Source organism: Solanum dulcamara, chromosome 6, assembly GCF_947179165.1.
Source record: "Solanum dulcamara chromosome 6, daSolDulc1.2, whole genome shotgun sequence".
Classification (NCBI taxonomy): domain Eukaryota; kingdom Viridiplantae; phylum Streptophyta; class Magnoliopsida; order Solanales; family Solanaceae; genus Solanum; species Solanum dulcamara.
The window spans coordinates 5787118-5810013 of NC_077242.1; the positions used below are offsets into that span (position 1 = coordinate 5787118).

At 32.4% G+C, this 22896-nt stretch overlaps 3 protein-coding genes across 8 annotated transcripts; 2 read left to right on the forward strand and 1 right to left on the reverse strand.

The window, feature by feature from the left end:
- Positions 1 to 1029: 1029 nt before the first annotated feature.
- LOC129891277 (uncharacterized) lies at positions 1030 to 7008 on the forward strand. 6 transcript variants are annotated; one of them, XM_055966576.1, is made up of 7 exons: positions 1033 to 1181; positions 3437 to 3690; positions 4586 to 4829; positions 4921 to 5262; positions 5372 to 5470; positions 6234 to 6400; positions 6552 to 7008. In XM_055966576.1, exons 2-7 carry the CDS (start codon positions 3604 to 3606, stop codon positions 6744 to 6746), a joined length of 1134 nt encoding a protein of 377 aa, XP_055822551.1. In that variant the 5' UTR covers positions 1033 to 1181; positions 3437 to 3603; the 3' UTR covers positions 6747 to 7008. The 6 variants fall into 6 exon arrangements, with proteins under 6 accessions (XP_055822556.1, XP_055822551.1, XP_055822554.1 ...); XM_055966579.1 differs by having other exon boundaries at positions 3536 to 3690; XM_055966578.1 differs by lacking the exon at positions 1033 to 1181 and adding an exon at positions 1282 to 1356.
- Positions 7009 to 7712: 704 nt separating this feature from the next.
- On the reverse strand, positions 7713 to 9906 carry LOC129891876 (protein trichome birefringence-like 28). The gene is made up of 4 exons (XM_055967347.1): positions 9497 to 9906; positions 9189 to 9363; positions 8755 to 8933; positions 7713 to 8587 (listed from the first exon to the last, which is right to left on the reverse strand). The coding sequence occupies exons 1-4, from the start codon at positions 9904 to 9906 to the stop codon at positions 8074 to 8076; spliced, it is 1278 nt and encodes a 425-aa protein (XP_055823322.1). The 3' UTR covers positions 7713 to 8073.
- Positions 8591 to 13590, forward strand: LOC129891279 (putative F-box protein At4g38870). The gene is made up of 2 exons (XM_055966582.1): positions 8591 to 11250; positions 11348 to 13590. Exon 2 carries the CDS (start codon positions 11414 to 11416, stop codon positions 12533 to 12535), a length of 1122 nt encoding a protein of 373 aa, XP_055822557.1. The 5' UTR covers positions 8591 to 11250; positions 11348 to 11413; the 3' UTR covers positions 12536 to 13590.
- Positions 13591 to 22896: the final 9306 nt, after the last annotated feature.

Consider the following 22896-nt stretch of genomic DNA (forward strand, 5'->3'; position numbering starts at 1 on the left):
ATGATGATAAGGGTGATATGGCCACAAATAGAAAAGGCACAAACTTTGTTTATAGTTTTTCTATTTGAAAATACTTCTGCTTCGATAATTTAATTTTCTTGAGTCAAACATCTATTAAAAATAAATTTTTATGAATAAGATTTATGTATATCATACTCTTTCTAAATTGAGTATGGAAGAAAACATAAAAATTAAATTGGATTAACTCAACTTTTCTGTTTCAATTAAATAAAGATAGATAAAGGAGTTTTTTTCCTCCTTCCACTATTTCTATTTAATAATAAAATAATAATAATGTCTCAAAATGTTTGACAGTATTAACAAATTCTATGCATTTCTTCTTTCAACTTTTAAACTATTTGAATTTTGATTATGATGTGATAATCTTCTGTCAGATTTACTTAAATATTTCTTTTCTAGAACATTTCTTTAATTTAATATAATGTAATTAGAAATTTGGGTTTGAGATTTTGGTGTAAGAAAAAATCATTGATAAGGAGTGTTTTTTTTTGAATTGGAGCTCTACGTGATGCGAATTCAAATTAGTTGAGGTATCGAATGCCGAATGAAAATAAGAAAAAGTTTGTATCGAACATGGATGGAAACAAAATTTTTAATATAATGTAAGATATATATAGTACTATCCCCATCCCATATTAGATGTACATCTTACTAAAAATGTTTATCCATATTACTTGATCACCTACTAAATCAAGATAGAATTAATTAATTTTTTTTTATTTTACCCCTACAATTAATATGACTTTTTGTGTTTTAAATAATTTCCAATACTAGCTATTTTTATATTATATATATATATATATATTATATTGATATAAATAATAAGCAAAATGATAAAGTCTTCCAATGTATTTATGATTTCTTAAATAATATTAAAAATGTCCATCTAATATGGGACGGATGTAGTATTAATATTTAACTCAATTTTCTTGCAGACGTGTCAAGAATCTATATTGAGGAAAACTAGGTGAACTCCGTCTATACTCTTCTATACGTTTCAGAAATTTTCCTATACAAGAAACTATCTTACCCACTCCATTTCTCTGTATCCCACTTGTATTTTCTACTTTTTCTTCAGAATCCCTCTTATAAAGCTTGATTCTTTTGTATTTTGCTGAAATATTTTTGGTGGGCTTGCCTTTTCTACTTCTTGCTGCTTAGTAAGTTCCTCTACTTGGCTCTAAAAATCATTTTCTTTGTTTAACACAACCCCTTTTGTCTTTCTAGGAGTATTTTTTTTTTTACTTTTTGTGGATAAAGACTCCACCTTTTTTGTATCTCTGTTGTATAGATAGTAAAGTTTTCACCTTTGTTGTGCTGTGCTTCTTGATCAAGGTAATAATTATCTTTTCTTGTGTTTCTGTGAATATTTTCTGGGAAAGAAATAGTTTTTTTTTTTGCCTTTGCTGTGATTTTTTGCTTATGATATGAAATTGTGGGGTTTAGGTAAAGTAGCTTGCTTTTTTTTCTTTTGTATGATTGTTTTCTTAGGTTGGGAATGCTTTTCTTGGAAACTTGGTATGAGCCTAGTTTAGCTAATAAGGAAGCTCTTAAACCCTCTTGACTTTGGATGACCAAAATGGCTTTGGAATCTAGAGAACTACAGATATTCTATTGCCAACAAGGTTCATCTAATTACTTGAAAAACGTATTCGGTTGATTTTGCCTATACTAGTCTGTTTGAGCAGTTTTGAGTTTTATATGCTGAAGGCATTGAAAAGGCACTTTGATAAGGAACCCGTTGGATGCAATTGGCTGCACCATTATACCATACTAAAAGCTCCTGCCATTCCCTGCTCTTTTTCTATAAGGAGTCTGGTCTCTGGTCCTCTGTGGCCTCTGGGATTGTGAAACAATGGACATAAGTTTTTGAATGTCGAAACGTGGGAATGCTTAACATGTGATCTGATCAAATCGCTATTAGATGGTTAGTCCTTTCAGATAAATTCATACACACCTTAGATGTCTCGATTGGCGTAACTGGTAAAGTTATTGCTGTGTGACTAGGAGATCATGGGTTGGAGCTGTGGTAATAGCCTCTTGTAGAAATGCTGGGTAACCTGTGGTACAAAAGACCCTTGTGGTCCGGTCCTCTCCGGACCCCGCGCATAGCGGGAGCTTGGTGCATTGGGGTGTACTTTTTTTCTTTTTTGACCTTAGATATCTCAATGTGCGCTGATTTGTTAAGTTGTCAATCATCCTACTCTAGATACTGCTCTCAACATGTCTCTATTATCAGATAAATAAAAAGAATAAAATTAATGAAGGGGCTTATGCTATTTAAATGATATAATATAGTTTAATTTTTATTAATATAATTTCTACTTGTTGGGCGATTATGTATGTTATTTTGCTAATATTGAATAGGTGACCTTATGAGTGCATGGAAAATTTGAACTTTGTGGTGGAGACTGGAAACTGATATCCAGTTGTATTCTTGTTTATAGCTGGGATTTGATTTTGTGCTGCCAGTGATTTAGGGGGTGGTGGCTCGTTGATATTTTTAATTTCGAGTGTCTAAACAATCAATTGTGGGAGTTAATTTCTGGTTTTATTAGTCTTCTTACCTAATTCTAATGTTGCATGCTTGATATGTTGAGAAAGATTAGTGGAGAGAAAGGGCGTGATTTTCGTTGGAAGAAAGAGCTAATAGAAATCTGTGTCTTTAAGAGAAAAAAATTGTAGGCCTTGTCATGCATTTTATGTGAAGTCAATAGCAAGTTAGGTTGATACTAAAATGAATATATCTCTATCGGAAAGCTTTTTTGTGTGCCTTAAATCTTATTTTCTCCTAATATCAAGGAGGCTTGACATATTAAAAAGGAGTACTAGATTTCACCATGACCTTTCCTCTTAAAAGTTCAGCTCTCTCTTGAGTGTATAAATTAAGGTGAGATTAGAGGGGTTGTGAGGACACTCCAGCATAAGTTTTGCAAATGCTTTGATACAAATTCATGAAGCACTAGCAGGGTTTTCGGAAACCAATTTCATCTCCACTTTGAACAGCTAGCTTAGTCTCTCAGGCAGCACACAGGATATACAAGACGCAAACCCTCCCGTTAGTCCCTAGTTTCTGATTGGGATATTTGAGTTAGATCAAATTATATCTTATTCTACTATTTAATCTAATACTTGGGCTATCTAAATTTAGCCCAATCCACTTTACTCATAATGTTTGTTTGGTGGAAATTGGTATGTATAGAATCGATTTATTGGGATTTATATTTTAGATAATTTGAAGGACAATATCTAATTCATGTGGAAACATTTAAAACTACAACACTTCATTGTCCACCATCTCCAGATGGAATCTGGCTGACATGACATTTGGTATCTTGTCTCGTTAAGAAAGAGGGCCTTTGAGTCAGCTTTAATTAGTCATGAATTATTAACAAATTCATTGTTTTTGAAACAGATTGAAGTTGGTCTGACTTAGCTCGAGAGTTTTATAATTCTGTGCAACTCATAAAAAAATCCATCATAACAGTGCAACGGCTGTCTGAAATTTCTGCAGCTGGAAAGCTATAACACCTTGCGGAACTAAATTGATAGAATCCCTGTAAAGTTAAGTACCTATTCCCAATGGACTTGAAAGCTATATCATGGGTTGGAAATATATACCAAAAATTCGAAACTATGTGTTTGGAGATGGAAGAGGCTATGTACCAGGTGAACGTCATTATTTCAAATATAGTTCTCTATTCCCTATATAATTATTGCATATATTTGATATTACTTGTTTTCTGGTATCCTTGAGTTAATTTGCTTATAGCTGAAATTCTTCCCACTACTCAATTAATCCTCCCAGCCATGTGACTATTCTGCATCCAGTGTGAGTTCGGCCCCAGATCTCTAGGTATGGTACCAAGTAGATTGCATCCTGCATGTTTCTAGGCTCTTCCTTGGCTCTTCTTTTTCTCCGGGATACCCAATGTGTAATCAGTGACTTGGATACTCAATGAATTGGCTGGTCGGCGCCTTTTTGCTGCAACAGATAGATGTGGAGTTTGATTGGAGGAAGAGCGAAAAAGACTATTTGATACCTTCGTTGCTCTTACCTTCCTCTATGTTGTTACACTTTCTGTAACAGTTTGGACATATTACATGTTGGACCTTCTTCAAGGGTGATGGGAACAAAATACTGATGTCTTGATGGACCATACCATCAAAAACCATTCTTACTAATACTCACTGATGCATAATAGCTTTGTACGTTAGCTCTACCTCGACTGGGAACAACGTGCTTTTCCAGTGTAGGAGTACTGCTATTACAATTTTATCGTTCATTAAATGGATGCTCTCTTTTCCTAAATGAAAAGTTGTATTTGTGTTCACCCAGAGTAAGTAAATTATGATTGCAAGGAAGGATGATGGGAATCCTTATCATGGTATTGAAACAAATGACTGCATATCACATACATCATTAACTATTATATGTCAATTTTGATCAATAACATCTCTGGATATGTTCAAAGGTTCTGACATTGTACTGCCTATTATTCACCCTGCTAATTTCGACCAAATGGGTTATAATCAGTATAACTGAGACTGTGACCATTTACAGGACACTGTTAAATATGTTGAAAATCAGGTGAACACTGTTGGTACAAATGTCAAGAGATTCTGTTCTGAGGTGATGCAAGATGTTCACCCTCAATGTAATATTGATCCTGTGAAAGTCGCAGCTGCTGACTTGTCTCTGAACCCATATGCTCACTATGAAATTGACAAAAAGTTGAAAGCAAATCATAAAGGAAGTGCCACAGATTTTAGTAACAAATTAAATGATGACACTCAAGTGATCAAGGGTACAAAATACAAATGCTGATTATTCATCATCTACTATTTAATCTCTTTGTCAGACAGATCTACTAATATTATTTTTTCCTTAAATCTCAGGGAAAAGCAAAAGTGGAGGAGTCTATAAACGTCAAAATGTCGGACTCAAAGAAATTGTTAGAGATAGCCATCTAGCTAGGAAGCCTGATGCTATCTGTCTTGCATCAGGGGATGCACTAAAATTATCTTCAAGTGCTGAGTTTAGGAATGGTTTTGAATTGGCATCTGACCATGTGACCCCGACTTCAGCCCTGGCCTCAGTTAAAGGATCTGACTCTGGAGAAGCAGCAAGTAAAGTTCGCAATCTCATTATACAAACTAATGTGCCTGCAGCTGATACTTCAATTACTTCTGAGGCTTCTGTCATGACGTCAGTTGAATCTGTTGGGAAGAAGCAAACAGGTTCCGGCTCTATCTTAGTTGGTGGCTTTTTCACCAGACTCTTGTGGTATACTGTCTGCAGTTCTCTTCTCTTAGTTGCTCTCTGTGATAACTTCTATATTGGCAACAGATACATGTACAAGGGAGTTATCTTGTAATACAAGATCCGAAAATAGCAGTAATGTTCGGAATAATTTAGCTAATGAGGAGATCAATGAGTCTCATGAAGGTACTGACAGATTCTAGTTACTCTATTAATTTAAACTGAAGAAAGATCTCTATTCTCTCTCTGTTGGCATTTTGCTGTGTAACACTGATTCAAGACTGACTGCTGTGCGTTACTTCTAGGAAAACTATATACCTAGTGGTAAATCGTCAGATGTTATAGTTAATGACCCAAAATCATGTTATTATAGTGGAAAATGTACAGTGGATCGCGACGATGAGTCATGGTGGACCTTATGTTGTGTTATATTGGATGAAGTGTCTAATTGAACTAAATTGGCACAACTGTAAGAGTTAAATCAGCTATCAAAAGTTGGTTCATCTCAGTAAGGCCTCACACTGATTATACCTCTGCAGTGCATAGTCATGGGAACCTGCAGGAGGTCAGATGCTCATGCGTGTGCTGGAGAGCTGGGAGTCAGTATGTCTATAATTCATTTATGTTTTATCAGCCAATATAGGTTATACAGTTGCACTTTCACCTCTTTTTTTTCCCTTTGGAATTTAGAGAAAACTACAGTCTTTGCATCGCTCTTTCTCCATCCCAGCAAATAAATGTACTCCACGTCCACGTGTCTCGCTCTGTCAAGGAAAAATTAGAAGATCTTGAGGTTGTCTTCCTTCTCCTATCCTTCACTTAAGATAAAATGAATTGAAGGGATGTTTGTGAAACTTACCATGTGTCTGCCTTTTTAGATTATTTCATTGTCTCTGGGATTATCATTTTCTTAATTCTATCTCTATGACACCGTTGTTATCTTTTACAGAAAAATCAGATAATTTGTCTTCTGCTATGTCGAAGTATGACAGCATTGAGTCAGAATTAGAAATTGTTGAGAAATTTGATGAATCCCAGTTGGAGGAAACATGTGTCCTGGTTGAAGATGACAGGATTCATATTCCACATGGTCCTGTCAAACAGAAGTCCTATAAGGTTGGTCCTCTGTCTTTCTCTCTCATATATTTCTTTCTTGTATTTATTGCTTTAATTCACTTTTTAGGAGGAGCAGAGGCGGGGCTCTGGTTATTTTCTTAAATGCATCTTTTAGATCTTTGTTGACTGATTCTGTCAATATTTTTCTCAGAAGAAGCTTCGGGAAGCTTTCTCCACGAAAAAGAGGTTGACAAGGAAAGAGTATGAACAACTTGGAGCACTATATGGAGATCAACAATTCAACCTCGAGGCTGAGGACAAGGTGATGCCTGTTCTTGCCATGAATTCAAACACAAAAATGTTGTCTGCTAATGATCATCCTGAATCTGAGTGGGAGATTTTATAGTTCTGATGATGCTGTAAATAGTATTGTTGCTTTTCCAATCAATCCATGGCGTCCTAGAGAGTTATATTAATATGCATTATCCGCTTATAAAATTGCATAAAGTATCAGCAATCCGTTCCTCTAGTAGTGCTAGCCAGTAAATAATACGTAGTGGTACCTTGAAGAAACCAACCCATATATGAGGTATGGCCATCTTGTAGCCAATCTTGGCAATCTCATGAATTAACATATATATGAAAACTTTTTACATTGTTTAAGCCTATCTTGAATTAACTTATTTTACATCATTAATTGGTTTTTGGTATGCCCACGTACTGTAGTTCTTCTACTATCTGACTCGATTTGTTTTGCATTTTATATTTAATGTTTGTGCATACATCAGTAGAAATAACTGCTTAATTGCTGGAGGGTGTTGTTGCACCCTGTAAAGTGCAACTTTTACAATAGCTCATGTGGTATTCACTTGAGCACTCCAAATATTACCTAGCTAAAGCAGTTGTTGCAAGAAATGATTTCCATGAATTTGGTTAATCCGGAAATCACTGTTGGAAATCATGCAGATTTGGCCAAGTAATTGCAGTGCACATGCATAACTAATGGATACAAAGAATAAACATTTTCATAATACTACTTCCATTTCAATTTGGTTTTGACTTGGGAATTAAAGAAAGTAAAGAAGACTTTTGAATCTTGTAGTGTTAAACTAAAGACGTGTAGAATATACCAAAATATCCATCAATCTTGTGGTCTTAAACATGCCACATGAGAAATTGAAATTAAAGAGTTGCCAAAAGGAAATTGGCATTCATTTTGAAACGGTCTAAAAAAGAAAGTAAAACAAATTAAAATGGAGAGAGTATTATTAATATCATTAGAAGTTGTTTTCAGAAAAAATATGACCTATGTAAAATATTATGGAATTTATTGGAACAACATAAACTCTATAAAATTGTTATACCAGAGGGCAGAGATAATGCTGAAATGATAGAAACATAAATGACCCAGACTTTGCTTTCTGAGGTCAATGAGAAAAGAAAGGAAACAATCAGCATACACAATTAAACACTCATATGAGTGTTCAAAAGTTCCCTCAGTACATGATATCTCGCTTAGGCCAGAGATAGGAATCCAATAGAAATATGAAATTACATTTGACCCATGTTTTTGCAGATTGAAACCGGGGTAACCCAAATTCATCCATACTTGAAATAGGCGGGTTGAAAATGGGTATATTATGGGCGTTTTAAGAAAATATGGGTTGGAATTGCCACCACTACCCACACTAATACAACAACTAATATAGCCTACTGATGGTAAATCTCTGAATTCAAGAAACCAAATGTGATAGACTAGGGGAATCAATAGGGTGATCCAAAAGCAGAGATGCATATAGCAACCTATTCCATGTATCAGGCAGTCCAGGCAGGCACCAATGGCTGCAATCTGCAAAACTCTCCGGTGGCTTTAGTTTCCTCTTTATCAGTTCTTCTCCTTTCTTTTTGGCATAGGCTGATGGATGTGCATCTAAGCGGTGCTCTGAGAGCTTGGTAATGTTTAAGTATCTTACAGGGACTCTCATTTTTGACAATGTTCTACCAACAATCTCCATCAGGGACCCAGAAAAATGTTTTACATGTGATGCATCTGTGATCGGTTGTGTTTTGTTGTAACATCCGTTTTGACCTTTGTGTTCCGGGGAAATGCTCCTGAAGAAAACTGTTGTTTTTGTCAAGTTAACATTCTCATCTATCCAATTTGCCCAGGTTCTCATTGCCACCTCAAATGCTGATTCTAGCTTCAGCTCATCAACTAATCGTCCCTTGTACTCAAATAAATCCCATCTGCATGCAAAGTCTGTTTATTTTAACATGTTTGTAGCAGGTAACCTGTCCTGAAAACTCACTTTTTACAGATAGTTGCCTGTATTGATTTGATAGTGTGAAAATTCTTTATCAACGTAGAGATGTTAAAACTTGTAAACTTTCAAGAAAATTCATTGGAAACTTACGCCTTGAACTTCCCACGTTGCACCCACCAATGTCCTGTGTTGAATACCATAATATCAGCTCCTTGCCAGTCCAGAGACGATAAATCAAGTGTCTCCAGCCTCAAAATTTTAAGAGAATTTTTTGAGTTGAACTGGACAAGGAACGGGTTCCAGTAGAACTCTACAGAAACATTGTAGTCCTAGAAAGCCAGAAAATTGACTTTATAGTATGAACATTGAAACAAAGAGAGACTTAAAGTCACATGTATTATAACATCAGACATGTCTGGAAGTGTGCCAAACATAAAATACATGGTATTCAAGGTGCAGCAGACGTGTGCATGTGACCGTGCATTATTGCACTAGTTCCGGTTTACCATGCATTATTGCATCAGGGGCGCTGGTGCCTGTGAGGGTGATTGCATTGGAAAAAATAAGTCCCTAAGTTGAATTACCTTAGCTTTGAAGACTTTATAGTAGCCACTGCTAATATCAAGATGGGTTGTTGAAGGAGGAATTGTAGAATAAAGAAGACACGTGAGAGATTCCCATTGGTTCCTATTTAATGAATCTCCAACTATGATGACCCTCTTGCCTCTAAGCCTCTTCAACATATCTCTGCCATTGAAGCTGAAATTTGCTCATAACAAAAGATAGAGTTTCACTTTCTATATATTGATCATGCAAAAATCCTTCACACTGTCAGTTAAATCCAAAATAAAGAAAAGGGTGAAACAAGAAAATGAATGAACAAATTTCCTACCTTGGGATCAAACAATCATGAGCTTCCCAAGACCAATTTTCGTAGTCAAAATCAGGCCTTCCATTCTTCTGGCAGCTCACTTGTTCACTCAGGAACGGACATTGTGGTGCTTTGTAATATGGACTTCCCTTTGATCCATAAACCCATCTTCCCTCGAATATGTTGCACTTCTTCTTGCTGTTTTTCTGTATTATATCACCTTCATCTTCTCTGCTTCTTGCTGGTTTCGAGATTTCTAAATTTCCAGTAGGGGAAAAGCTATCGTCTAAAGACAAGGCAACATTGAACATGGCATGTTGCAGAGCCCTGAAATGCACTGCCTCATTGTTGTGCTTAAGGTATAGCAAGAAAATGAAGCTCCCAAATGTGCATAACATCCATTTCTTGACGACTTTTGAGCTGGTTTCCATATTGATTATTGGTTTCTTGTGAGGAACAGTAATTAATATAAATTAGAAGACATAGAACAAGTGGTTTGCAGGTAAATTGTAGTTGTTCAAAGGTGATAATTTGTGAAGTTACTTAATATATCTGTATTTTTTGACTAGGAAAATGGGTGAGAAGCTAGTCAACTAACCTTCTGCTTTCTTCTACAACTACTTGTCCTGAAAATGACCTGAAACAATTTTGGAACATTTTTCCCTTTTTGCTAGTAGAATTCAAGTGCACTAACTATTTTAGAAAACATTGCTATTTTGGAGCGTCACTTACGAGGAAATGACTTCCCTAATGGAAGTAGGGAAAACAAGTTGCACAAGTGACGTTCCAAAATAGTTTATTGTGACAAAAAAATAGTTTATGACTTTATAGTGTAGTAATTTAGTGACTTTTCTGTTATAGGGTAATGGCTATAGTTTAGTTACTTCAATCTGATAAAAAGAATTAGTTTTCTGACTTTACTGTTTTGTGGATTAAGTTAAATGTTAATACGTGAAACTAAATGTCATTTTCCCATTGTGTCCGATGTTCCAAAATCTATGTTATTTGAATTTCGATTGCAAATTGAGAGCTTCGTATCTTTTGAATATTAGTATAGCAAGATTCACAGTAAACCTCTGCTAACCACAGGGTGATTTTGATTCTGTTAAAAGATGGGATAATGTAGCTTTAGTTTTTCTAGACTTTATATGGTTTAGCATACACATTAGTTACAGGTTTCCTAATAAACCTAGTTAACTTGTTAGGTGTTGATTCCAATTCTACCATTGATAGTATAAGTAGGACTTTGATTCCCAATGAATAGAGTTTTAGGTATGGTGCCATTTTTCAAATATGGACCAAAATTTTGAAATGAAAGGAGTAAATTGCCATTTAATATTACTGATGTAGTTTCCTATGATCAATTTAAAATGGACATGTATGTTCTTCTTGGAAGCAAACTAGTCGTTTACCAATCAAACAAATACATATAAAAGTTATATAGAAGGCCAAAATTTTCAAAGTTCCATCAGCAATGCCTTGTTAAACATCATGGTCATCTACTGATTCTTCTATTTTATATAATTCAATCATATGATGCAAGCTACTTGCTGACATTTTTGCCACTCAGCTGGCTAGCTGTCATATTCTCCAATTAGGTCAACTACACAAATTGATCATCTATGAAAAAAATTCTCAGGCTTTTATCATATTGACACACAAAAACACATTTATAGTTCGTGGATACTAACTTTGTTTTCTAGGGTATTGGAGTTTGACTTGGGCAATTTTCTCTTAGTGGTGGTCGCTCTACAAACTCCCCCTGTTGTTAACAGGTACAATTATTGTTCCTATTACCTATTTAATCGTACAATTCTGCTATGAAAGAAAAGGTTGATTAGGGAGCTGAGAGAATTCCCTTCAATCTCCAAGTCCAAAAGAATGATTGATCTCGTCTCACGTGAGATATGAAGAAGAACACGAGTCAATAATAAAGTCATGGCTGATTATTTTTCGAGAGATCTCTTGATCAACATATTCTCAAGATTGGGTGCCAAACAACTTTGTCAGCTCAAATGCCTCTCAAAAGAATGGCTTCATACAATTTCCATTCCCTATTTCAAGAAACAACGTCGCGATCAATCGAAGAAAAGGCCATCTCTGTCTCTTATCAGCTCTTCAAGAAATCATTCGTTCAGGTCCCAACTCATTCATCTTTCTTCAATAGACTCTTCTAATTTTGTTCATGAATATGAAGTTATTGCAGAAATTGGGGAGGGCAATTTTGTGTGCAGCTCTGGGCTAGACTTGTTATGTTTTTACCAAACTGGCTATGAAGGGGAAATATGGATTTGCAATCCCATTACCAAAAAGACACTAGCTTTACCCGTTCTTTCCGATTTTGCTGGTAAAGCTTGTTTAGGCTATGTCTCTTCAACAAATGAGTACAAAATTGTAGTATCATTAGAGGGAAGAGTGGATGATTCTGATGATTGGAACCTCGAAGCCGATTATGAAGAACTTTTGTCTTTCAATATCTTAACCCTTAAGCTAGAAGAAACAAGTGTTGTAGGATCATGGAGAGACTTGTTGAGTTGCACACAATATTCTGGAACAGGTCATCAACCAGTCCACATCAATGGGTTCATTTATTGGCTAGCCTTTGCAAAAGATAATACCTATAGCAGAGATCAAATGACAATTCTTGAAATGAACTTGGAAAATGAGGAAGTAAATACCCTCTGTTGTCCAAATGGCTGTAACTTTGAGTTGTCACATTTGGCTGAGATAAATGGGCATCTATGTTTTGTTCACAATAAAACAGATGGTGGTGATATGTTAAATGTTTGGATGTTGAAGGACCGTGAGAGTGAAGGTTGGTGTCTAGAGTATAGCGTTGAGGTTCATGAGAGTGCTTATAACTTCACTATTCTTGGTTATTTACCAAGAAATAATGAGAGTACCGGAGATATCTTGATTCAGTCCTACAAAGGTGATCTCTTTTGTTATGAAACTGATACCCAAAAGTTCAAAGAATTGGAGAGTTTAAATAAGGTAGAGTTTGAATGGTGTGGTCTTTATTATGAGAGTTTCTTCTCTATAGGCATGCCTGGAAATTAGAATCCGAGAAAAAGTTTGTTTGTTTGTTACACCCTGTTAATCCTGTTAGAATGCGTTTTCGAGCTGGTTTCCAGTTGTTTATTGGTTTCTTCTGTGGTAATATTAATGAGAAGACATGGAACAAGTTGTTTGCAGGTGAATTGAAGTTATTTTAAGATGATCACTTTGTGAAGTTGTTGAATTAGAAGAAGGTGACAAGTTAGTCAACTACCCTTGTTCTCTCTTGTAACTACTTGTCCATATTTCCTTTTTGCTAGTAGAATCCTGCAGGTGCATTTATTAAAATGTTATGCTAATCATCAAATTCAATGTGAAAAATCTCAGTGACTATAAATAGATAAAGAGCTATAGATGGATAGTGGAACATGCAGGTGCTGAAGAAAATTCAAGAAACATGGAAATTGAATGACAGAGAGACAACATCATTTTAAGAAAACATTGCCAATTATATGTTTGAGTTTACTGGAAAGGGTTTCATTTTCTTGTGATTTGTGTTATGTTGTCAATTTCTTCTTTCCCTATAACAAGTCCACTGGCCTAGTTCTTCTCTCTCTTTTTCTTTTCATATGACAAGGGAATCCGCAGTCGCTATCCTTTGGGCGTGCATAGGTTGGTGTCTAGAGTGTTGAGGTTCATGAAAGTGCTTATAACTTCATTCTTGGTTATTTACCAAGAAATTATGAGAGTATTGGAGATATCTTGATTTGGTCCGTAAAAGGTAATCTCCGTCTGATGTCTGAAGTTTAGGTATTTTTGTCTGAAGTTAATGCACATACGACTGAAGTGCAGCCATTTTCTCCAAAAGTTCATGCCCAAATACCTGGATTTTAACCATAAATAACTTCAGACAATACATGTCTGAAGAGACATTTTCTAAACTTCATGCACAAATTAATGTACAATTCTTTAAAAAAAGAAGAAATGCATATTAAATAGCGGTATTCAAATAGAATATCTTGTGAGATTTCTACATCTACTTAGCTACTATAAAGTTGGGTTGGGTGGTCCATCCAAGTTAGACTGCATAATCAAACTGATGGCTCAATCCCACTTATCCATGTAAGTTGTCATCTTTCTTATAACTTGAAATTTGAATGTAAAAGTATCAATCTTGCAACTTCCTTTTGTGTTGTTTTTTCAACTTATGCAAGAGTTTTTATTTTTATTTTTATATATATCTACTACTAAATTGTGACTATGTTTTAAATAGCACCATAAAGATGGCTTCTGGTCAAGGTCCTACAATGTCCACCTGTTCACTTTTCCCACAATATCAACTTGTCCAACAATGAGTATCACACCTAACACAAATAAATTCATCCTTACCAAAAATAAAAGTTGAGTAATTTAAAAAGGGGAAAAGATTTTAAGCAAAAATCGCGGTAAAACCCTAAATCATCATGTTTCTACAATTATCTTCTTAGCCGTTGAAAGATTGAGTGAGAACAATATGGGACATTAGAGCCTAAATTACACCCAATGGCTTTGAAAATGATTGATTTTGAATTTTTTACCCTCATTTGTCTCATGAACAAACCTTCAAAGTTAAAAGTCAAAATTTATTAAATTTGAAGTTCTGTGCACAGAACAAGCGAAGTCAAAACGTCAAGACCACCCATATCTAAGATCATTCTTTTAAATCACCCACCTAGAAATCGCAAACAAGAATATTGTAGAGAAAATATGAGATTTCTAACTTTTGTGTACCACTAGGGGTGGGTGTTAGTATTTGATTTGGAATTTTCAAATTTCAAGTTTGGTAATTCGGTAATTGATAGTTAAAAGTAGATATCAAATATCGAATTTTTAAATTTCGATTTGGTAATTAGTAAACAAATTTTGATTTGGTACAATATTCAGTAATCCCATGTTGATGTTGTTACCGACTGTATTACAAAGTTAATAATATTGCTCCAATTGCTTCTATATTTCTATGTGAAAGCACGATATAATAGAAGATCAACAAGTAAGAAGACATTAAGAAAAGCAAAATGACACAACTAAAAGACATGTGTATTTAAGTTGTTTATGTTTAGTCTTTAACTTTCTCTTTGAACTTCTTGAGATTTTTTATTAAAGGAGAAAAAAGTTTCAAAACTAAAAAAGAGTGACACAAGTCTTAATTATTGAGTAGAGGTGACAATTTTAAGATTAGTGTTAATGACATTAATTTTAAAACCTTCAAGTTTTATCATTTACACAAAGGCCCTCCCACCCCACCCCTCCTCCTCTGCCACCAATATTATTTCTACCCCTCGTACCTCCACCGCCGTCGCTCTCACCACCATCATCTCCTCTACTACTACCCCCAACTCCTCCTCCTCCTACATCACCACCACCACCACATTATTCTCCCTCCTACTCTATCACCATCACTTCCTCCTCTACCACCACCTCTTCCTCCTTCTCCTCCTCTTTTATCATTGCCACAACAACCATCACCACCAACACTACTAACCTTTTCCTCTACCACAACCACTAACGTATTCACTAACTCCTCCTATGTATACCTTATTTTCTATAAAAAATAAATAAACAATTGTCGAAGTTGCTGCAGCAACTATGCAGAAGTTGCTACAACAATTCAAATAATTGTTAAAATTCCTGCAGAAAATCAAGCAACTGTTCTAGTTGCTGTAGCAACTATGATAATTGCTGCAACAACTATTTGTAGCAATTATCGTAATTGCTGCAACAATTATCATAGTTGTTGCAACAACTATCGCAATTGCTGCAACAACTATTATAATTGCTTGATGTTCTGCATAATTTTTTTCAATGACTAATTTTATTTTTTTTGAAATTTTCAAAATCAAAACAAAACAATACATAAAAATAAAATAAAAAGGATAAATAGAAAAAATGTGATAACAAGAATGAACGGCGATAGCGGCGACGGTGGTAACAACAATGGAGACGACAAAAAAGAAGAAGATGGAGGAAAGGAGAAATAATGAAAGAAAGTAGAAGATTGATGGGGAGAGAGCGAATCTGAAAAGAAGGGGAGAGAAAGAAAGAAAAAGGAAGTAAGATTGATATATAATAAAAAAGTAAGGAAATTTTAAAATTTGAAAATGAAATAAGAGGAAAAATATTTTAAAATTTCTAAATTCTAATATGCACCCAAAATCTGTAATTATTCTAATCAGGTCCATATTCTATTTAGCGACATTTGACTAAATCAATATCACCTTTTTTTAATTCAATTTTTTTGTGTCACCTACTGCGAAATTTTCTTGAACTTCTACTAGTGAGTAATAAATCTGTTGATATATGACCTTCATTACGTAAATAATTCAGTATCGATACTACAGTCTCATACCAATATGAGATTCTTTGCGTAAACTCAAGGCTTGTACCTAATCCCATTATGAATTTGAGCAGCCCCAAAACATTTAAGTACAAAGTTAGGTAAATGCAACAAATTTACTTAATGGTCCAATGTCCTCATTGTATCTTAAAATTGACATCTACTTAAACATACAAAAGCATAGTTCCAACATATATACTGCAAAAATGGCAATTGTGTCCCTCTAATTTGTATTGAGGCCTTTTTAAGTAGGCCAGCCCTTTAAAGTTTCATACATGGCCCACGCAGCCCAATTTTCAATTGCGTGCCTTTTCTTCTGAGATTTCACATTTAAAAAGCTATTCCATCCATCTCAATTTATGAAACAGAATAAAAATTTTGAGAGTCCGTTAAATTTTTCTTTGACTGAATTTCTTTATATGGTTTAATATATTTTTAAGTTGTTAATTATTATGATTTATAGTTCTTTTTATATTATTTTTAAATATATAAATTTTATTTCAGAAAACTTAAAACTTTTATGTATGAATTTACAATCAAAAATTAGAAATCTACATCTCGAAATTCTAACTATACCATATAAATTGAACTACACTTGTTGTTTGAGCGACGGTCACCAATACTATTTTATTATAAATGGCTTAGTGGTAGAAACATATCCTACCACGGTAAAATTGAGGGTTTGATAGTACAAATGATACATTTATAATTGTGTAATTTAAAATTGAATTTTCGGACTTAAAAAAACAGGCTTTGAGAGGTTAGGTTTTCATATCGATCTTGTACAATACATAACCTCCGGTTTGAAGTCTATTTTTGGTCTGTAAATTTTAGAGGTTGGATTTGAAACTTTTTTTAGTTAGTGTTTTTCTGCCCAATTTTTGCTTATGATCCTTGCACGGTTGCACCTTACGAATGAACAACTAGCCATATTCCTCAAAGGCAACATGACATTTTTAAATTTGTGAAGGGACACAATTTCAAAAAATATTATAGTTTTTTTTTTGGAAATGTAGAAGAAAAGTCATATAACATCATCATCATTCATGTCCTAATCCAAACAACTTGTTTACTTTTTGAAAGTAATTGGTCTACTCAATTGTCTAATGCATCAAAAAAATATGATGCTTTGTTTGGTGGGTAATGTTAGAGTATTCATGTGAACCTTCTTTTTGGTGGCTGCCACTTTTTCTTTGGTTCTTTTTTTCCCATTTAAAATAATATGTTGGGTAGAAAGATTCATTTATGGAGTCTTATTATATGGGAAACAAAATGGAGTCTTATTATATGGGAAACAAAATGTCTTAAGTTATTATATTTAGACATTTCGATTTGTTCCAATTGATCATTTAAATACATGATAAAGTGTGTATCAAATATTATCAAAAATTTTCAATTCAAATTTTGAAACTTTTTTTGTTTGTGATCTTAAATGTTCATTACATAGATAAGTTAACTAGTTAAAATATGATATCTAATTATATACATCATCCTCAATTGGAACATATTTGCGGTTTTATAGCTTATTGAGACTAATTCGTATAATTTAAGAAAGGTGACATATTTGAAATCGTTTAATTTATTTATGTAATGAGCATTTGAGAACACGCACACACAAAAAAGAACTAAAAAATGTTCAATGAGATCACTTTATCATATATGTGTTCAAGTGTGTTCAATTAAAACAAAGGATAGTTCGAACATCTAAATGAAATTTAGCGACAGATTTGAAAGGCTATGATAGATTAAGCCATAGAATTGTTTCTCTGAACACAAAATTATGAGAGGTTGTTAAAGATATGATGATGCTAGATTGATTGAAAGATAGACATAAATCCATAAAAAGATATCAAAATCAATTTGTTATGAAAGAGTGAAATTAAAGCATATATCATATTGAAATCATGAGGGCAGGTCATAATCCATCACTAATATACTATTCAAAATCCATCTTTTCCTCGCCCAACATTTGTTTTTTTTTTCCGGTATTTACTATCTACATTGGAGCCTGAATATATTCAGACTCACACCGCATAAGACCCCATCCGAGAGGAAAACTCTTTCCATTAAGGATTTTTACATACTCATGACTCAAATTCAAAATCTTTGATTAAAAGAGGAGCAACCTCATTCAATGACTGGTATCCTTTGTTGGTGGCATCATTTGTTAGAAAAGGATAGAGAGAGCTTTTTCTCTGCTTTAACCTTTTCTGTAAACTGGAGGGCCAGCATTCGTTACAAAAGTGTACAAGTAACGCACAAGGATGATGGCAAAAATAGTACTACTAACATTATATGACAATTCCTTGAACTCGAGGAATGTGTGATCTAATGTCAAAATTTATAAATTGAACAGAGTTATTCGATGTTTATGTGAGTAAATAACTAAATATATACTCGATTAGATAATTGAAATGTGTTTGAATATAAATATAGATACAGCTCATTGAGCAGCCTAACTTGACAACTTGTTCATGTCTAATAATGGAGTACAAACCATAAGAAGAGGATATTAAATCTTTCTTTAATGGCCACTTTGCCAATTGGGATGATTATTTTGTTTTAAAGCACTATGAATACAATTATTAATGTTGAACCTAATAATTAATTCCAAATATCTCATAAACACAAATTAGGGTATGACCCTAGATAGGAGGGTGTGGAGGACCCACATTAGGGTAGAAGGCTAGTACATAGTCTCGTTAATCCTCCTTATTAGTAGGCGCATTAGCGCATTATAATTTCTTGTGCTCTGCTTTCTGTTATTATCTATTATTTTCTGTACTTTGATTACTCTATTTTATCCCTGTCGTTCTCGTTATTTGCTTTCTCATATATGCCTTATCTAACCTCTTTTATGCTTTTATGCTTTTATTGAGCCGAAAGTCTTTTGAAAACAGCCGTCCTATCTTAGTAGAAATCAGGTCTACGTACATTTTACCCTCCCTAGACCCCACGTTTTGGGATTTCACTGGGTTGTTGTTGTATCTCATAAACACAAAACTTTCTTCTGCTTTGTAAACATAATATAAGAACACACATTGATCAAGCAATTAGTAGTAATATCATAAATTATATGAAGTACAATGTAGACTGAGAGCTTCAAACAAATAAACCTAACGACACAAAATGTTTTGGTAGGACACAAAAAAATTCTTTTGTCATTAATAAGAGGTTTTAGGTTCGAACTTTTGATATGAAAACAATCTTAGTATGGAATGCTTCATTTTTAATATATCCCAAAGTGTTGTCTTAGTATACAATGTCTCTTTTGTTTTCTATATATGAGGATTTAGTTACATTAGAAAGTATATTTATTAAACTATTTCATTTTGTTTTTATAATTTTTTGTTGGCAGAATTATAAATTTCTTTAAACGTACATGATCTAAATGACACAAAATTGAAATAATTATTTCCTTAAACCTAATGTCTATTATTTTACGATGAGCTACTCTTGTATAAGTAGCAATATATTATAATGTCGCATGAAATTTATCGTTTTACCAATCACAATAATTTATTCTTGAGTCACAAAAAATGTTTTTTTTTTGTTGAATAGCTACTTAAACACATTATCACATTTTGACCTTATTGATTGAGAGTTATATTTGTGGCTACTATTATTTTACCAATATATCTATCTTTAATAACTAATACTCGTAGATCATCGAATCAATATCAATAAACCTAATAGCTAGGACCAGAGCTACGTGAAGGTAAAAATTCAATTATATTTCCTCAGTCGAAAAATTGTACAAAAAATCAACTTTTTGGTTATTTATGAACTGTTAAATCTCCTTTACATAAAAGGAATATTCTAGTGTGATGGCAAAGGGTTCAAAATTTGTTATTTTTTAATTAAAAAATGTATAAATTAATGTGTGAACCGTTACAGAAATTAATGTTTTCCACGGCCCACTCAATCATGAAAAAGTAAATTATACATGTGAAAGGTTTTATAATTACCTACCAAAACTTAATTATAGAGCATCCATGCGAATAAGTGCTTTCCTTTTTCTAATTAATGCTAATCTTTCCCACCTTTTTCAAAGTTTATGTATGGTGCACTAATAGTACATAGATTATTTATATCACTAGGTTAATCAAAATTACAATAACATGTAATTCTTAAATATTCATAATATATTTGGTTGATTTTTTTCTGCATTATTTGGGTAAACATACCAAATGAATTTATTTTGCCGCTTTTATTAATACTAGGAGATTTTTCGTTGGATATATTAATAATCCATTTATTATATATTACTCCCAATCGTATCTCTTTGAAAGAAAAATTGACAATTTATCTTTGAAGAGTTATCGTCTCAATATTTTTTTTTATTTTTTATGGTAGGCCTAGCTCCTGATAAGAAATATAATGACATAATATTCCTTATTCTTTTCCGAGACTCTGTTACTAAGAAGAATATTCACTTTTAAAAATATTATACATTCATAGGTGGAAATAGGAGAAGGGGTTAGATTTAATCCGGTAGCAAAAGTAATAATACAATTTATAATGCTACAACAACATTATACACATACTAGACACAAAAGAGCCTGTGCAAGCACATACCCAATATATGTTACTGTCTTTAGTTCATATTAAATAAATTTTTGAGGCAATGTATATTAATTATTAAAAAAAAATTTAAGATATAAATTAAACATTAGTTTCACTTTTGTCCTTTTAGTTATTGTCAAACTATTTTTGAAAATATAAATAATTCAAAGTAAAATCATAAATATAAGCAATTAACTCTCTTGAACTTATCACCTAAAAAATATAAATGAAGGTAAAAAAGGGAGGAAAAAAACTCAAACATTCATCTTGAATTTTGTACAATTTACTTACTTTGAACTATAGCCTCCAAAATTCATTTAATATGGAATAGAGGGAATACTCCATTTACTTAATCTATATGACACAAATGAAATTAGGAGAGGCAACTAAATTTTTTATATAATTTTTTGATATTTTAAATTTTTAATTATTGTGATTCATATCTTTTACGTAATTCTCAAATAATATATGTTATTCTCTCTATCCAAATTTATGTAGCATAGGTGAAATTTCAAAAGTCAACTAAATTTTAATATATTTTTCAAACTCTAAGCTGCTCACATTCACTTTCATATATATAATATATATATATATATATATGTTATTCATTTTATCTTAATTTATTTGGCACATATAAAATTTTAAGAATCAATTAAATTTTTTAATATTTTTAAAATGTTTAAAATTGTTAATACTATGATTCAAATCTAATTTTTTTTTTCTATAAATAAATTCTCACCAAAATCTTCTGCTTTTGTTCACGTCATCTCCATTCAAACATTTTTAAGCGTGTTAAAAAGGCCATAATGCTTGTTATATTTACTATTTTGCATGGAACAATTTAAGTAATAAAATAAAAAGAAAATAGGGACAAAACAGAGAGTCAAAAAGGTAGGACACACTCATGTTAAGTTTTACAAAAATAAGAAAAAGGTAGAAAAAGATTAAAATGCCCGCAAATATAATTTAAAAGACATTAAGAATACATGTCGATACCAAGAGTTTACCCACTCTTCTAATAAGTAGAAATGAAAAGAAAAGAAATATTGTATATGAATCTTTTATCTGTTATTTTTAATATAAGTAATAAAGTTAGTGACCACTTAAATTTACTCTTCACTAATTTTATAGTATTCAATCCAAGTTCAAATACAAAATAAAAAATAATTTAAATTTCGAAAAAAAAAACAAGCACTTTTTTTGAAAAAGAAAAGTAAAACAATAAAAGAAGGGGATGAGACTCGTTATTTGAACCAACTTATTTTATTTTGATCAAATTTTGTATCTATGTAATATCAATATCTTTTTTATTAATTCGACTAGATAAAATAAGGTGTAATATTTTCTTTAAGGTGCATACAACTTACATTTATTCAAGAAGTATATCAAATCCATACACTGATACAAGATCTCATAATTATATGCTGACTTTGACTACATATATGGTACTATTTCGTTTTAATTTACTTCGAATATCTCATATTAATTGTGCATCTTATTATAAATAATTATTTAAAATTATTTGTTTATTTGCCAAATTAAGATATAATCAATTAATAAAAACCCCATTTTGCCTTTATAATCAATATTTTTTTGAATTAATAGACATGTTTATATAGTTCCAGAAAATTTCTTTTCCAATGACTTCATTAATTGCCTAAATTCTTGCTCCTACCCATTTGAATCTTTTACACTATAAGAGGATTCTCAAGGAAACTTCATACACAAGAATATATCTAAGAATAAAATGGAACGAAAATTTAAATTTAATTATCAAATATTTAAAGATCTAAATAAGTTGAACTAGCTGTTAAAAAAGTTAAAGATTCAGAAAGTTGAAGAAAAGTTGAAGATTGATAGTTCATCAAAGATCAAATGAAGAAAATTAAAGAAACAATTTCTAGTGTTTATTCATATGCCCTATGTTACTCCATTAATGTGAATAAATATTTGTATAAATGATTCTAATATTTCTTTAACTTTGAGGCATAGTTGGTATTGATGGAAAAAAGGTAACTTAGTAAAGTGATTTCTTAAGAACTTTGTAAAATGAAAACTGGACAATTAATATAAAACAGAGAAAGTATTTGTCTGATTTTAGTTTTGCATGGAAATTTTTAAAAATAAAGAATATTTTCAAAATTTATAATTTGAAACTAAAAATAAATAAAATATATTAAAATATTCTTTAATTGTATGATTTTAAATAAGACATGCGCAATGTTATACTCCTTCTATTTCATTCTACTTAGCCTCTATACCTCAAAAATTAAGATATTTCATTTTACTTGATTGTTTTAGTAAATCAAGAAAATTTTATAATATTTTTGTATACTATTCTTAGTATTAAATAATTACATTAAAAAAGTAATTAAATTTAGAGTTTAAAAATATCATCAATAGATTAATTTAATAAAAAACATGTCTAATTAAAACTTCACTAAGAAATTATCAAGTCCGCCTCTTTTTTAGTTACTTTTGATTA

Coding starts and splice junctions, on each gene's coding strand:
- LOC129891277 (XM_055966576.1), top strand. CDS start 3,604: ATGGACTTGAAAGCTATATCATGGGTTGGAAATATATACCAAAAATTC. Junction 5,263..5,371: donor TGTTGGGAAGAAGCAAACAG/GTTCCGGCTCTA, acceptor TATTGGCAACAG/ATACATGTACAAGGGAGTTA. Junction 5,471..6,233: donor GATCAATGAGTCTCATGAAG/GTACTGACAGAT, acceptor TATCTTTTACAG/AAAAATCAGATAATTTGTCT.
- LOC129891279 (XM_055966582.1), top strand. CDS start 11,414: ATGGCTGATTATTTTTCGAGAGATCTCTTGATCAACATATTCTCAAGA.
- LOC129891876 (XM_055967347.1), bottom strand. CDS start 9,906: ATGGAAACCAGCTCAAAAGTCGTCAAGAAATGGATGTTATGCACATTT. Junction 9,364..9,496: donor CATGATTGTTTGATCCCAAG/GTAGGAAATTTG, acceptor AGCAAATTTCAG/CTTCAATGGCAGAGATATGT. Junction 8,588..8,754: donor CAACGTGGGAAGTTCAAGGC/GTAAGTTTCCAA, acceptor CTTTGCATGCAG/ATGGGATTTATTTGAGTACA.